The following is a 15,792-nucleotide window of genomic DNA, read 5'->3' on the forward strand; positions in this document are numbered from 1 at the left end:
TTCCTTGTTTGCCAATTTCGTTTTGTCTTCTTTTTACTTCAGGGATAAAAGTGTTGTCGTATCAGTCAATAAATATTTCAGAGTTCATCCATGCGCTTTTTTGATTTTTATAAATTAAGGGTACCCTGAAATTTTTAAAACATCTGGGTTTCTTTGATTTTCCTATGAGGAGCAAAGGTATTTTGTGGGTCCCGGCAGCATTAGCGCAAACTAATATTGTTACTCGCTCTTTGCTTGTTTTATATCCTGGAGCTGAATTCTCTCGCCTAGAAGCTAAAGATTTTGAAGGTAACGACTTCCAGTTTAATGCAGTTTCATCAGCATTATAAACAATCCAAGTCATAGTTATTTTCATTCAAATTCTTCTTAAAATTATCTTTAAAAGAGTTTGCTGCATCTACATTAGCTGACATTTTTTCACCTTGTATTTCCAATTCACGAATTCCATGACGTGATTTAAATCTGTACAACTATCCGTTACTTGCCACAAATGATTCATCGCCGTCTAATGTTTTATTTAACTGTAATGCTTTTTCACAGAGCAAAGGTCCAGATATCGGTTGCCCAGTTGATCGTTTTTGTAAAAACCAACAATACAGAGCTTCTTCTAAAAGTTCATGTTTCGGTCTCTTCATCATTTTCCGATTTCTACTTCCGTCTTCACTATCTAATTTGCAGGTGTACAACAAAATTTAATCGGTATTCTTCTTAATATTACTTATCGTCGATGTACCTACACCATACTTTTCACCTAACTTACGGCCGGTTTCTCATTTTTTAGTGAATCAATGATATTTATTTTGTCTTTAAGCGATAACACCACTCTCTTACGCTTTGGCATGTTTAAATATGTAGACGTGACACGCACGTCAGAGCGGAGTCACAATTGCAAACGAACTAAAACAATAATGAAACGCGCGGGGCAGCGGCAGCGACCCCAAACGGCGCGGGCGGAATATGCAATTTCGACCTGTTCCATAAGGTACATTCAAATTGGTCGTGGTTGGTAGTCCGGATAATCGCGAATCCGTATAACTGAGAGCCGGATAAGCGAGTTTCTACTGTATTTTGAATTATGCAAGAAAAATTTAACAGCTGTGAGTATAAAAACTAATAAAAAGAATTTAGAAATTAAAATACATAACTCGAACCAGTATGGTTTTCATTAGTTCATTTTTGCACGAGAGCACTGAGTATTCAACTATTTTTATTTGTATTTATGTATTTATACAAGATATCGCCAAAAACCCTCGATCGAATTAAATCGTGACTTAAGTCAGTGGCCTGCCATACAATTTTCCGAGAATTAAAGAACGCCTTTGTCTTCTTCGCAACAAGAATCGGTGCAATCATCACTATGCAAATTATCAGCATAATCAAGGAGTTTGATTTCCAACAAATCAGTGTAGATTTCTGCGTACATTTTGCCTGGCCCAACGTATATTTTGGACTTGCCTTTTGATGAAGATGCTGTCCATACCGTGGATGATCTGGTGACGGTAGCCTCTTGTGGACATCCCAAATACCTTCAATATTTATCTTGACCATTTGTACTGTATTTTCTTTTACATGTTTATTTCTGCTTTTTCTATTGATACATACATATGTATGTATGTACAAATCAGAAATAGTTCATTTTGCACATACATATGTACATACATATAACGACTCACAGTCGCTCAGGGTCAAGCAGAGCGTCGGCAAATATTTATCAGATATTTGAAAAATGTATTGGATTACGGTAGCCACAGGCTCATAAAAATTAGCTGAATGGAAAATAAATGTCGCCTTTGTGGTGCAATAAAATGGAGTGAGTAGGGAGCGGGAATTTGTTGTTCTGGGGGCAAAATAGCCATTCCTACTTTAGAAGCGAATGCAGTGCCAGATTAGCCATGTAGCAAGAGCAGCAAATGCTACGGGCCCTGCGAATCGGGAGGCCTCGAGCTCCAACTGACCGTAATATAAATTTAGATGGAGCGTAAAATATCCTTGCATGCTTTAAACGCGAAGCGCTTAGGCTATGCTTCACTTCCAGCTTCCGCCTGAAAATCTAAAACTCGATTTCGGCACGTTAAATCGTAAAAATAAGTATGCATTTTACGAACTTCTTAACTTTAATGTTCTAATGTTTAATTATAAATATTATAATCGATATATTTAGACTAGTATCTATACTAGGTACATTTCTACCCTTCAAGCGTCCAGATTCTTATTTTTTTATTAATATCCATTAATTTTTATATCAAAATAAAGCTTAATTTTGGCCGAATACCGCTACTGTGAATTTTTATATCTGGGGGCGAAGGGGGCCGTCGCCCCGGGCGCAACGTCTTGGGGGCGGCAAAACGATCTTCGCTGTTTTTAAAACTCCAATTCGGGCAAAAATTCCTGCAAATTGTGTCAAAAGTGTACAAGATAGGATATAGGATTTTTTCTTGGCTTTTAATAAGATGTCTTGTAAATTTACTATCAATTTCCTCAAAAACCGTATTGTGAGAATTTTGGAACTTCAGAATTTGCGTGGCTTCTAGTTCCTAAATTTTATATACTTAATATTGAAGATATTTTGTAAAAATTCACTTTTGTTCGAACCACCTCATGAAACTTGTAGGTAGGTAGATAAAGGGGGGCGGCAGAACATCCTTGGCCCCGGGCGTCCGAAGTTGTAGCTACGCCACTGATGAACAGCCACAATTTTTATACTCACAACTTTTATGCTACAGAGTATTATAATTTCGTTCCCCTAACGGTTGTACTTATCACCTAAAACTAAACGAGATAGATATAAGGCTATGTATATATAAATGATCAGGATAGCGAGAAAAGTTGAAATCCGGGTGACTGTCCGTCTGTGTCCATTGCAAGCTGTAACTTGAGTAAAAATTGAGATATCTTGATGAAACGTGATATGTACATTCCTTGGCAAAAAAGTAAAAATTAGTTCGTAGATGGGCGTAATCGGATCACTGCCCATTAGCCGAAAACCAATAAACTGTCATGACAAAGCACCAAATTAAGATATAAAACTGTAATTTGGCACAGAAGATAGAAGTAGCAAAATCTTGGAAAAGTGGGCGTGGTCCCGCCCTCTAATGTGTTTAATGTACATTTCACCTAAACGACTAAAGCTACAATAACCAAACTTTCTAAACTCAAATATTATACGAACTCCTATCGACAGTGTAAAAATGGATGAAAAAAATTTAAATAATAATAAAATAAAATTTTATCTCCGACATGGTATCAGAGGGCACTTTTTGGTGAAATCCCATATCTCGGGACCCGACCGTGGCGTTCTTATCACATTCCTATATCACAGTGTGAAAATACTACAACCACGCCTACTTCCTTCCCTGACAATAGTATCTGTCTGTGTATCTCACATGACTTGAATCGAGTCAATACTTCCCTGAGATCTCATATACCTAATAGAAAGATTTTCGAACTTCCAGGTGATTTTATGCTGGATATATCGGCCAATAATTGAGTTATAAGTATGAAAGTACTATTGGGCGAAGACTACTACAACTCACCAGCGGCCATCGATGTGCTGGCTGTAGTTGAGAGCGCTGACCCCGCAGCACCGAGAAATGTTGCGGAAGTACCATGATTCTCTCGCCAGCATTACAGACACTCACCGATATTATGATGCTCTACAATACCTATTGATTAAATGGAAGAGATGAGAGGGATATCACTGTAATATCCCTCAAACCAACGTAATTAAAAAAGTAACCTGCATGGACTTTTATTCATTCCATATAATGGTCGGTGAAAAAAAAAATTAATTTGTTGGTATTTACGCTTAGGACACTACTACCTCAATTTCTTGGCTAGCGAGCGTCTGTGCTGAATTTGAATCAGAGCTAGTTGCGTGCTAAGAGCCATGTACACTCTCAAGACGTCATTGTAAACGACGTCAACGTCAATGGTCAGTCATTACGATGACATGTAACCAACCCAAAATAAATATAGAGTTGATCATAAAATGATTTCCGTCTCTCCACTTTAAACCGTAAAGGGTGGTTAAAATGTGATATTTTAATGAAATTAGATGGTCAACTTTCTTAAATATTAAAAAAAATTGGATAGGAATGAAATTGGTGTAAGCCTCATATCCCCAACATAAAAAATTTGGTCCTCTGGGGGATCACATCCACATCAAGGCAATAGATTTAATTTAGCCTTTCCGGCCTTTTCCGGACGAGTTCCCTGAAAAAATTTCCCGAGCTTTGATTCTTGCAAGTTGCAAGAGTATAAAACGTTCTGTTACACCCGAACTGAGCCCCTTCTTACTTGTTTGTTTTTCTGTTTGGAGCACATTAATATTAGAAAAACTTCTGTCCCATTATGCGATGGAGCCACTGTATGTATAAATGATTACCGTGACGGCTCAGTTGATTTAGCAATCTCCGTCTGTCTGTCCATTTCGCACTCGTCCTTTTCTACCCAAAAAGCTGTTCGATAAAAATCAATTCCTCATATGGAAAACTTTTTTTATTGGACGAGACATCTTCACGATTTTTGGCATGGAGTTTTGTTCAAGGCAACTGTACAATCTGCAAAAAAATTACTGAAACGTTTGGCCGGTTATGTTTTCAAATTTAATTAAGTTGAAAAAATAAAAAGACGTGTTAGTATTATTATCATTCTAACAAATCAATTATTATCTTTATTTTAGGAAATAAATTATATGATTTTAGTAAATACTTTTCGCATACAATAAAAATCGTTTGTATATATGTATGTAAAGTTAAAAAAGTGTATAAAATCTGGAATGAATCTGCAGCAAAAGTTCAGATAACAATTACAAATAATTTATGTATAACAAACTATATAAAAAATACATCCATTGTTTTAAAGCCCTGATTTCATGTTAAAGGTGGTTAGTACTTTTATCGCTTATTTATTGTCCAGCAATCTGCAAGATAACGAAATCACGCAAATAAATTACTATTAAAAGACGATTTTCATTACTTAAATAAAAACTTACGACAACAAGATGACCACCCTTATCACGTACGATGCCTGGTTCGCCACCGGTCTGAATATCGATAACGCCGCCCTTGCCTTTAACCACATTGTGCTCCAAGCTGCAGAATTACATAACACATTGTTAATATAATTACAACTGTATATGTATAAATAAAAAATAAACTTACGAATCGCGACTAACGATGCTAAATATATTGGCTGTGCCGACTGTGTCCACTACGATGGTGCCGAACTCAACGATATATGGTATTTCCAGTATTAAATCGCCCTTATCTTTCTTCAACTCGAGTGGTATACGTATGACCAGCAGGCTGTCACTATGATTTGTGACAACGAAATCGATTTTCTCCAATGGCAAACGATGTTTCTGCTTGTAGCTCTTACCATCCAAAACATAGAAAGCCTTGTTGCTAAGCAACACGAAACGTTCTCTCGGCTTATAGCCGTGACGATCGTATTTTGTGCATGGCGATGCATATTTCAAGCTCTCACCATTCAACGAATTGGCAACAAAATTATTGATTTCTGCTGCGTGTTCCTTGGGTATACGATCGTTCTGGAACCAATATGGCACACTGGCCGAGTAGTTAGCCTTCTTGTCTTTGAACAGCTTCTCGGCCAGCACTTTCAACTCGAACTGGCGTTTGCGTTCGCTCGATAAGCTTAAGCGATATTTGCGCGCCAAATGCAAGCGGTGCAAGCGATGCAGATAGGTGGATGCCTCCTGACAGTGTACCGGTGCGGAAGGCCAACTTTGATCCAGAACTTTGGTGGGCAGCTGTTTGGCCAGACGCAATAGCCACATACGTTTCATGTTCGCAATGAATTCGTCATTGTAACCATTCGGTGCATCGTTGCGTGTAATGAAACCTTTGATGAAAGCGCGTATCTTGGTGGCTGCATCACGGCGACGCTGCAGCGCTTTTATGGCCAAGTAACGACGGCAATATGATTGTAATGTAATGATTTGCTCGCGTAATTTGAGGTATTTTCGACGTTGTACAAGACCCTTCCATCGCGATTGTATTATGGCAGCAATGTCGTGTTTCTTAGCTTGGAAGGCATCTTCTGTGTCAAATAGTGTCTTGGGGAAGCGTATGAAAATTTTCGTTTCACCCAAACGATAATCATCGGTACCATAGTGTAAATCGTTGGCAAGTATGCGCACTCCTTCTTTAGCTGAACCCTTGAAGTTCGGCCAGGTGGTTTTGCTGAGCGACTTGTAGCGGTTGAGGAACGTTTCATAAGTTCTGTTAATGAACAGAGTTCGATAAATTATGTAAAATAAATATATCAATAATTTATAGTTCAGGATATATGCGGTTAAGTTCGAAATGTATGTATGAAGTAAGAAAACCAAAACCCGACCTTATTTACCAAAACAGTCCGCAAAAGAGAAAGAGTTTACAAAATGATCTATTCCTGGATCACTGATTTGGTCTCTGCTGAAGACAGAAGGAAGAATAGCTGAACTTTCAGGATGTCGCTTGGGTAAACATAGGCAAAAAGGCTACTGACAGAGAGAGAGAGAGAGAGAGAGAGAGTGCAACCGTTTCTCCAACTCTCACTTTCCAAATAATGCCCGAAACGCTAATCAGCACCTAATGTCGATGGAGAGCTTGAGTTCGAAATATTATAAGAGCTTAAATTATTATCATTCCGGACTTGTTTCAGATAAACGTTTACAAGTATATATGTATATATACTCTGCCTCAAAGAAATTCCTTATGACAGTAAATTCATTGTTGTAAGCTCTTTTAAACCTACTTACTAATCAACATCTATTTACCAATGGTTTAAATCCGTTAAAAAAGCAATTACAGAACTTTTCGTCCGTACCTAACATTGAAACTTATAATTTCTTACTACATAGGTACTTAAATGGAATTAGAGTAACTATTAAAAAAACAATGTACAAAACAAAACAAAAGACTCGTAGATAATTTGTAACAGATGCAGAGCTCTTGCTGCAATAGACATTTTCTGAATCTGAATAACCTAACGGATTAAAGTCTTACTTATTCAAAGCATACATTTATGCGTTGTTAAAGGAGAAAATGAAATGAAGAAAACCAAAAAAAAAATAATCTCTCTATCAATTTCATAAAATCACCCTTCTATCTACCCATTTCTTTTAGTCGAACATGACTATTATTTATTGGTTTGGCTGAAAGATTTAGGTAATACAAAAAACTGATAAATATTTACGACCAACCTGCGATAAGCGAAACCAGCACGGCGTACGCGCAAATTCTCCATCAAACCCAAATACTTCACTTGATGCAGAACCAGTTCATCGTCAAAGATTCCTGGCAGTTGCTGATCGTTTGGCTTGATGCAACGTATATAAGATGGTTCCTTGCACATAAGGATCTCCATGAGATTATTCAAGGAATTTCTAAACTGTGTGATAGCCGTGTCTGGGCGCTTCTTGTTCTTATACTCTGCCGCTGGGAAACAAGAGCGTATAATTTCATTATCTGATTTACTCATCGTCTCCTTCAAGTCACGGAATAAAAGATCGTTATTTTTATCGAGGAAACCGTTAACATTGTAAGTCACATCTCCAGCATAGTGTACCAAACGGAATTCATCACGTCCCATTGTCTTTTGCACTTGCGTTGAAGATTTCTCATGGCAAATGTAATGAGGATGTTTTGACAGTTTATCGGTGAGTTTAGCCAAGAATGTGATATCAGTGGGTTCACCTGGACGCAGACATTCTTCATCCAATATAGATATGATACCCTTGTATTTCTCCTCAATCAAATTGCAAATGACTTTGTTGTCGAAATACTCGACTGCCACCCATTCAATGCCTTCGCGACGATATTCATCCTGTTCAGATTTCAATGTGAGCTCAATAAACAATTGCTGTAGCTTCTCATTGCAAAAATTAATGCAGAATTGTTCGAAACTATTCTTCTTGAAGATCTCAAAGCCATAGATATCTAAAATACCCATCACATTGTTGAGAGCGCCGCGCAAATCTTTAGCCTGTAGCGAAATATTTAAGCGCTGCACCAGCCAAGTGAACAGACGATCATAGATGGCCTTTGCTAGCGCATCGCGTGCGTAAATGGCCAAATCACGGTTCAAAGGTGAAGTGACCACATCGCCACGTGCATCGATTGTGCGATTTGTAAGCGCCGCGTGTAATTCCTTCTGATCTACATTTAGCAATTTGGCGATCGTGGTGACGGTCGCGGATTTCTCAACCTTCGCAATGCCTTCGGCTTCGGTGAAGCTCACATTGCCCAAATGCAAAACACTAGCTATAATATTGAATATTTCATTTTGCTCAGACTGCTTGAAGTCGATAACAGTCATGGCCTGTTGCACCACCTTAAAATCGCCGGCATCGTTTATGCCCTTTACCACACCATTTTGCTGCAAGAGTAAGTTAGGATTAATAAATTTTCTTCAAATTCTTGTTAAAAGTAATGCTTACCCCGTCGCTTAGGTAGTTATAATGGTCCAAAGAGCGTGTCAGCTCAAGCTGCTTCAATTGCTCTTCGCTGGCGCCAGCCAGCAGTTGATAAAAAATATGAAAATTACGTTCACCACCATTTTGATTAACCACACGTGATTTCTCCAACAAATAATTGAGAATGTGTCCACCAATTGGTGTGCCGGAAAAGTCGAATTGTATATCCATATATTTGCCAAAACGCGAAGAGTTGATATTGCGATTGGTTTTCGCATTTCCGAAAGCTTCCAACACCGGATTACTCTTTAGTAATTTTTCCTTAACACTTTCAACAGTGAACTGATGGCCGGAGCAGGCGGCAATGTATTGCAACACCTTCTTGGAGGCCTCAGTCTTGCCGGAACCACTTTCGCCTGAAATATAAAAAAGTGAATACAAGCTGTCGTCTTATACTATATAATACTAGTTAGTATGAAATTTTTAAAACAAAAATAAACAAATTCAAATTAAATTTGCATTCGGCCTCTCTCAGAGATTCAATGTTCTCTTCGTGAAGAATATACTTATGTATGCAAATTGCTTACGAGAACTTAGTAACTTTATTAAGTCAAGATTGTGTTAAAAACAAGAAAGTACGTTAACTTCAGTTGTATCGATGTGATAATACCCTTTGCAAATGCGAAAGATTCCTTTCAAAACTAAAAACAAACTTGCCAGTTTGTATGGCAGCTAAATGCTATAGTTTTTCGATCTGAACAATATATTCGGAGTACTTGATTTCGATCGTTCAGTGTTTATGAAAGCTATATGTTATAGCGCTTCGATCTGAACAATTTCTGGAAAATAACAAATGCCAAATTTGATGAAGATATCTCGTAAAATAAAAAAGTTTTCCATACAAACACTTCATTTCGATCGTTCAGTTTGGCAGCTGTATATTATAGGGTTCCGATACTCGTATCGGCCGTTAGTGAGAAAAGAACAGGTGCAATATTTCAATTCGATATCTCTAAAACTGAGGACTAGCTAAATCAACTCCATTCGTCAAGCTGATCAATTCTATATGTACTTCATAGGGTCTATGACGTTTCCTTTTGGAAATGCAATAGCGGGATTCTCTTGCTCTTGCAAGATTGCACGATGACACAAAATGCAAAAATCCTATGCCGAAATATGCAAGGGCACGAGAGCACCCATTGTAGAATCTAGTGATATGTGAACAGCTGATTCGGTCCAATTTATTGTAAATGACTATTGGGAATTGCTTTCATTCTTACCAAAAAACTGTAAAAACTTTATAATTTAAATAGAAATTATAAAATCTATTTAAAACTTACCTTCCTCGATTATTTAACGGCGAAATATGTCTTTATGTAAAATTACAGCTAATACAGGGTTGCAATTATATTTTTAAGTGTCATTGCTCGCAAATATACATGGGTTTTGGTCTGACATATTTTACAGCCATTGCAAATAATTTTCTGCGTGTGTTTGTTGTTGTGCCGGTGCACCAAGAGGAAATATTTGCAATTCTTGCACCGTGCAAGGGTTTTGCAAGAGCAAGAGAATACCCCTTATAATTTTTGGCAATTTAAGCATATCATTTACTACGAAACTACTTGTTTCGAGGATTTCGAGGATTACTAGGAGAACTTTGGAAAAATATTTATAACTTTCCTGTATATCTAAAGTTATACATTTCGACAAAAATCGAATTGAACAATAAATATATATATGTACATATGTATTTTTTTATAAACCAATTTTTAGCTGACGAAATGTTTGAAAAATTTGGAGTCGACAATATTCGGCACAATTACTTGAATGCAGTGTATTTTTTTGCCGGTGATTTTTGAGAAAAGACTGAAATATGCTTGTGGAATGAAATGCATAATTTTTCCTTTTTTGGTATTCCACAATTGTATGATGACGCTAAGCTTTCAAATCTTATCTTCATAATTTTATTGGAATTTTAGTTCGTGTAAAAACCAGTAATGTAGAGTGGCGTAATCGAAGATAAGTGAGTCGATATCTTTGAAGGAATTACTTGGAAGTGAGTTGCAGCAAATTCAGTTAATCGGTTGGGTTTTATGTTATATTTTGAGGTTTTAAGATTAATTTCCAACGTCAATATCGATTTTTAAAGAATGTCGCATGAATGTTTAAACACGCTCTCATGATAAAACAATTAGATCATCCCATCTAGGTAATTAGGCAGATCGCGTGCATGCATATAATATAAATGCTGGTATAAAATATTTTAATACAGAAAGCTTACACTGAGAGGACATTTTGATATCGAACGTCTATGCCTTTAATATGTGTTATTTTGAATGGTGGAAGTATACTATACTACTTTTTACACTAATCTGATTTTATTTCTAGCATTATTAATAATTTGCTTACCGGAAATTAGAACGCATTGGCCTTTATTCTCTTCAATTAATGACCGGAAAGCATTATCCGTTACTGCGAAACTGTTGGCGAAGAAATAAAAATATGTATAGATTAATTATAAAGTCATTTATGACACTCTGTTATTAATATATTTTCTTTAATTATAACTGCTATAAAGGAGATTATGAGTGGTTGGAAATAGTTAAGAGGGTTGCTTATTACTTTTCCTGATGCGGACATTCCGCGAAGGTCGTCCAAAATTATTTATTGTAATAGAACATTTTTTTATACGAGATTTTGAGGAAGCGAAGACGACTCTATTTTACAGATCATAACAGTTGTTATCGGATTCATTAGGGATCTTACTCAAAACCTCTTAGGGTTATCGGCATTAGTATGTTGAGTACCCTTGTATAAAATACATATACACTAATGGCTATCTTTGCTTAATCTTGACAGTCATTTTTGGTTTGATAAAATCCGATTGTTTTCCATTTTTTTAACATATGAATATACTGATAAAATTGCGTGTCATGTTTTTTTGCTTTCGTATCAGGAAGAAACGTTTTTAGATGTCACAAGGTTCGGTTAGGGCATTCTGAATTATTTTATTGAAATAGTGTATTGATGATCTTGAATCAGATTTTGAAGTATTAAAACATTGTTTTAACTATTGTTCATAATAATGTTCGTTATGTTTGTCTAGAAGTATTAATGGCAACCCTCGTATAATTAATATTAAGCTTAAACTTACTCCATATATGTTTGCGATTTATGGTCTCATAAATGCCATAAAAACATCATTGCCGGCAATAAAGCAATAATATTCCTATTCAATACCATTTATTTTATGACTTTTTACTATTTTATACTAGTCTATACTGTATTCAATATTTCTACCATAAACGGCAATACTTACACATGTGGTGGTATCTCGTAGAAGTGTTTGTTGCGATACTCTTTGATATCGTTATCACTATAGATTGGCAGTTGTTTATAAGGGTTAACTGATATAAGTACTTGACCAATATAAGTCTGAAAAAATCCGAACAAGAAATAGAAAACAAATTGAGTTTTATCAATATTCTTTAGGAAAAAAACATAATTGATAATAAAAAATATGTTTTATTCAGTTTTTTACTATTAATTAATAATTAAAAGTGTCTTTATTGTATTATGCTCACGCAACATGTTGCTACAGAGTATAATAGTATTGGTTGTCTGTATCACCTAAAACTAAATGAGATATGTAGATACAGGGAGTTTATTTACATATATGGTAATGATCAGGTTGTCAACAAGAGTTGAATACCGGGTGACTGTCCCGACCGTCTGTCCGTGCAAGTAGTTATTTGAGCAAAAATTGAGATACACTTATTGGTTAGTATTGCAGATAGGCGTAATCGGACTATTGCCATGCCCACAAATTGGCATTAAATGATAACTCATAGGGTGTTATAACTAAATTCCAAATTAGGATATAAAACTGTAATTTGATACAGGGGATCGCAATAGTAATAAGTACCTGCGGGCTCCAAATTGTTAAAAAGGTGGGCATTATCAGATGAAATCCTATACCTCATAACAGTAGAAAAAGCGGAGATAAAACTATTTAAGTATGTACAGTACATGACTAAAGATTTAAGACGACACAATTAAATTTAATTTCTTGAATTTCTAGGAAAATGCCGTGGAATTGAATTATCAGATGAGGAGCGTTGATTGATTAATGGAATTAATCAACTAGGGATTAATCAATAACCAATTTTGTGAAAAATCCAGATAACTATGGTGATACTTAGCGTAATGGTCGTATGGATACCATTGATGACAAGAGCAAACGGCGCATTTAGCAGCTAGCTACCAATAACCATAAGAGTTGCAGACAAATAAAAGCGCAATTTGGTCTAGATCTGACGTGTGCATCAAATAATAAGAAAATGTGTATGCCTTAAAAATAAAAATCGGATTCCTAAGCCATTTCTAAAGCAAAGTCATAAAAATGCAAAATTCATTGCAATTTAATTTGAACAGACCAGATGGTCTTCATAATGGATTTGAGACGATCGCGGGAAGCAGGCCATAAACAGCTTTAAGCAACTAAAACACGCAATTTTGGCCAAATGGGACAAAATTCATACATGAGTGCCAAAAACCTGGTGGAGTCAATTGCTCATCTATTTTGAGTTTCCATTTGACTTTAAAATAAAAGCAATCGCATAAAGTAAAGTCAGCCGGATGTTCGAAAATTTTGATATTAGTTTAATAGGGGCTAGGCCAAAATTTCGCTTAAATTTATCTATTTTAGGCACAAAGATACACTGTTATGAAATAAAATATGCTCTCTTATTTTCATTGGGATAACTCACATATTGGCCAATATATGTGGTACAAGGTCACCCGGAAGTTCGAAAATCTTTATATTAGGTATATGGGGGCTAAGGGAAATATTGGTCCGATTCAACCCATTTTTGATATACAGACATACCATTATAAGAGAAGGATTATCCCTTAATTTCTCTGGCATATTTAGTTATTGATATATTCTGCTTTTAGTAGTTTTGAACAGTACCGTTATATGAGGTAGAGGGGTGTTATCCCCGCTTTTATTATTTTTTTTTTGTACTTGTACTTGTACACATTGAATTCTTACGCGAAATTTTTAAAATATAAAGTAAGTATTTCCTCGCATTTAAATTTTGCAAATTACGAGAGTATAAAATGTTGGGTTACCACCGATCATAGCCCTTTCTTACTTGTTTTATTTAATTTTAATTAATAAATATAAAAAGAGTTGTTTAATTGCTGTGTCTATCCTCTTGCTTTCTTATTTTTTTTGTTTTTGCTTTTGTTCTTTATTTAAATACCTTGTATTTCAATTGCTTGGTAAATATAAATGTTGCCACTAGTGTTTACCCACTTACATAGATTAGGTTCTCTTGGAAACGTTTGCGCAAATTTCCGATGAATGCCTCTTCACTTTGAATGTTCTCGAGCAGCACAAAGTCTTGTACACCCGCGCGATCACGATCGTGCAATCCGCGCTCCATCCTGGGTCTTGTCGGTGACTCGCTGTTGAAAAGGAAATAGAAAAAAAACAATTATATCAATATAGTACAAAATATATTTAAAAACAAATTGCTGCGATACATTAAACAAGTAAGAAGGAGCTAAGTTCGGGTGTAACCGAACATTTTAAGAATCAAATCCCGCAAAATTCTTTCAGTTTACTATATAGTATATTAAAACATATTGCGAAAAAATTCAACATTCATTATTCGAAGAAATCGTAAACAAAATACGATCATATGATGTCAACTCGACAGAAGAGGATGTGGAAAACGATAACCAGAGGACCGGACTTACTTTTATGAGGTTTAGTCTAAGGTATAGACCAATTTCAATTCAACCATAGCTAAACCACAAAATTGTTACGAAAACTTGTTCATTTAGTTTCATAAAGATATCACATTTTGACCAACCTGAACGGTTAAAAGTCAGGTAAAAATCTTTATATGGAGTATATTAGAGCAAAGTAAAGAACGGGTTGATTGCATTCCATCATAAGTGACACTCCGCAAGAAGAAGACTTGGTGTTGCAAGTACAAAATTATATAGTTCAACCATCCCACCCAACCCCCTTCCCCCCAAAATTCTACTCTGGATCCGCCTTTGGCCTTCATATACTAAATATAAAAATTTTCAAATTTTCGGGTGACTTTGTACCGCATATATCGGCCGCTATGTGAGTTATCCCAGTGAAAATAAGAAATATATAAGTTTGATCGGAAACTTGGGCTAGCCCATATATAACTAATATCAAAATTTTCGAACATCCGGCTGACTTTACTCTATATTATTGATTTTATACCTTAAAGTATTTCCCTGGCTTTCATTCTTGCAAGTTGCAAGAGTATAAAATGTTCGTTTGCACTCGAACTTAGCTCTTCCTTACTTTTTATGGTATGATTCTCTTAAAGCCCTCTCATACTATCTCATGGGTAATATTTAATGTCTCTGCCGCCTTTTGTTATTTATTGATTTTAGTAGTTTTTAACACAACCTTTCTATCGAGAGGCGGAGTAATCGTCCGATTTTATCCATTTTTACAGGAGGGATAGTGCTTAAGGGATTTGCCCTGAGCGATATTATAACTTGAATAGTTTGAGAGATAAATACATTAAATTTGTTTTCCCGCAGGCGCCCCTTGCTACTGCGATCTACTGTGTCAAATTACAATTCTATATCTTAATTTAATGCGTAGTTATGGCACTTTATAGGTCTTTCTTTTAATGTATTTTGTGGGATGGGAAGTGATCCGTTCACGCCCATCTGCATACCAACCGTCTTACGATATCGAGAAACATGAGTACCAAGTTTCATTAAGATATCTCAATCTCAAAATCTCGTTCTTTCATCCTTATCATTTATATATGTATGGTATATCTAAATTATCTAAGCCGATTAGTTTTAGGTAATACAAACTCATATACTTAAAACTATTACATTATGCATAAAATTGTGATTAAAACTATTATACTTTGTAGTAACATGTTTGCAAGAGTATAAATATCTTAATAAAGGGTGATCCATTTTAGGTTCCCTACTTTTTTAAAGAAAAAATACAGAAACTTCACATTTAATAGAGAATGTTTATTATCCTCCGAAAGAAATTTCTTTGGAATTTATTTTTGGAAGAGTATCTCTTTCAAATGTTGAAGAAATTCTGACCAATGAATCTAACAGCCCACAAATCACACCAAACCGTTGTTTTTTCTTGAATCTCATTAGGTTGCTCTTCGTCCCAAATACGGCAATTTTGCTTGTTTACATACCCATTAAGCCAGAAATAGACCTCATCGCTGAACAATATTTGGCTCGAGAACGTCGGATCTTCTTGGAACTTTGCAAGGGTCCATAGAGGGAAGCGATGTCACTTCGGAATCGAACGGCTTCAATTGAGGCACTAG

At 35.8% G+C, this 15,792-nt stretch overlaps 1 protein-coding gene across 3 annotated transcripts in view; it reads right to left on the reverse strand.

The window, feature by feature from the left end:
* Positions 1-4,638: 4,638 nt before the first annotated feature.
* Positions 4,639-15,792, reverse strand: part of LOC126762643 (unconventional myosin IC) — a 67,058-nt gene continuing 55,904 nt past the window's right edge. For all 3 annotated transcript variants that reach the window (XM_050479532.1, XM_050479534.1, XM_050479531.1), the window contains 8 exons: positions 13,747-13,894; positions 11,742-11,857; positions 10,832-10,902; positions 8,447-8,838; positions 7,211-8,385; positions 5,163-6,245; positions 4,994-5,093; positions 4,639-4,921 (listed from right to left, as the gene is read on the reverse strand). In XM_050479532.1, the coding sequence (XP_050335489.1) occupies positions 4,907-4,921; positions 4,994-5,093; positions 5,163-6,245; positions 7,211-8,385; positions 8,447-8,838; positions 10,832-10,902; positions 11,742-11,857; positions 13,747-13,872 (3,078 nt within the window). In that variant the 5' untranslated portion in view covers positions 13,873-13,894 and the 3' untranslated portion in view covers positions 4,639-4,906. The remainder of the gene's footprint in view (positions 4,922-4,993; positions 5,094-5,162; positions 6,246-7,210; positions 8,386-8,446; positions 8,839-10,831; positions 10,903-11,741; positions 11,858-13,746; positions 13,895-15,792) is intronic.

This window comes from Bactrocera neohumeralis, chromosome 6 (genome assembly GCF_024586455.1).
Source record: "Bactrocera neohumeralis isolate Rockhampton chromosome 6, APGP_CSIRO_Bneo_wtdbg2-racon-allhic-juicebox.fasta_v2, whole genome shotgun sequence".
In the NCBI taxonomy this organism is placed as follows: Eukaryota; Metazoa; Arthropoda; class Insecta; order Diptera; family Tephritidae; genus Bactrocera; species Bactrocera neohumeralis.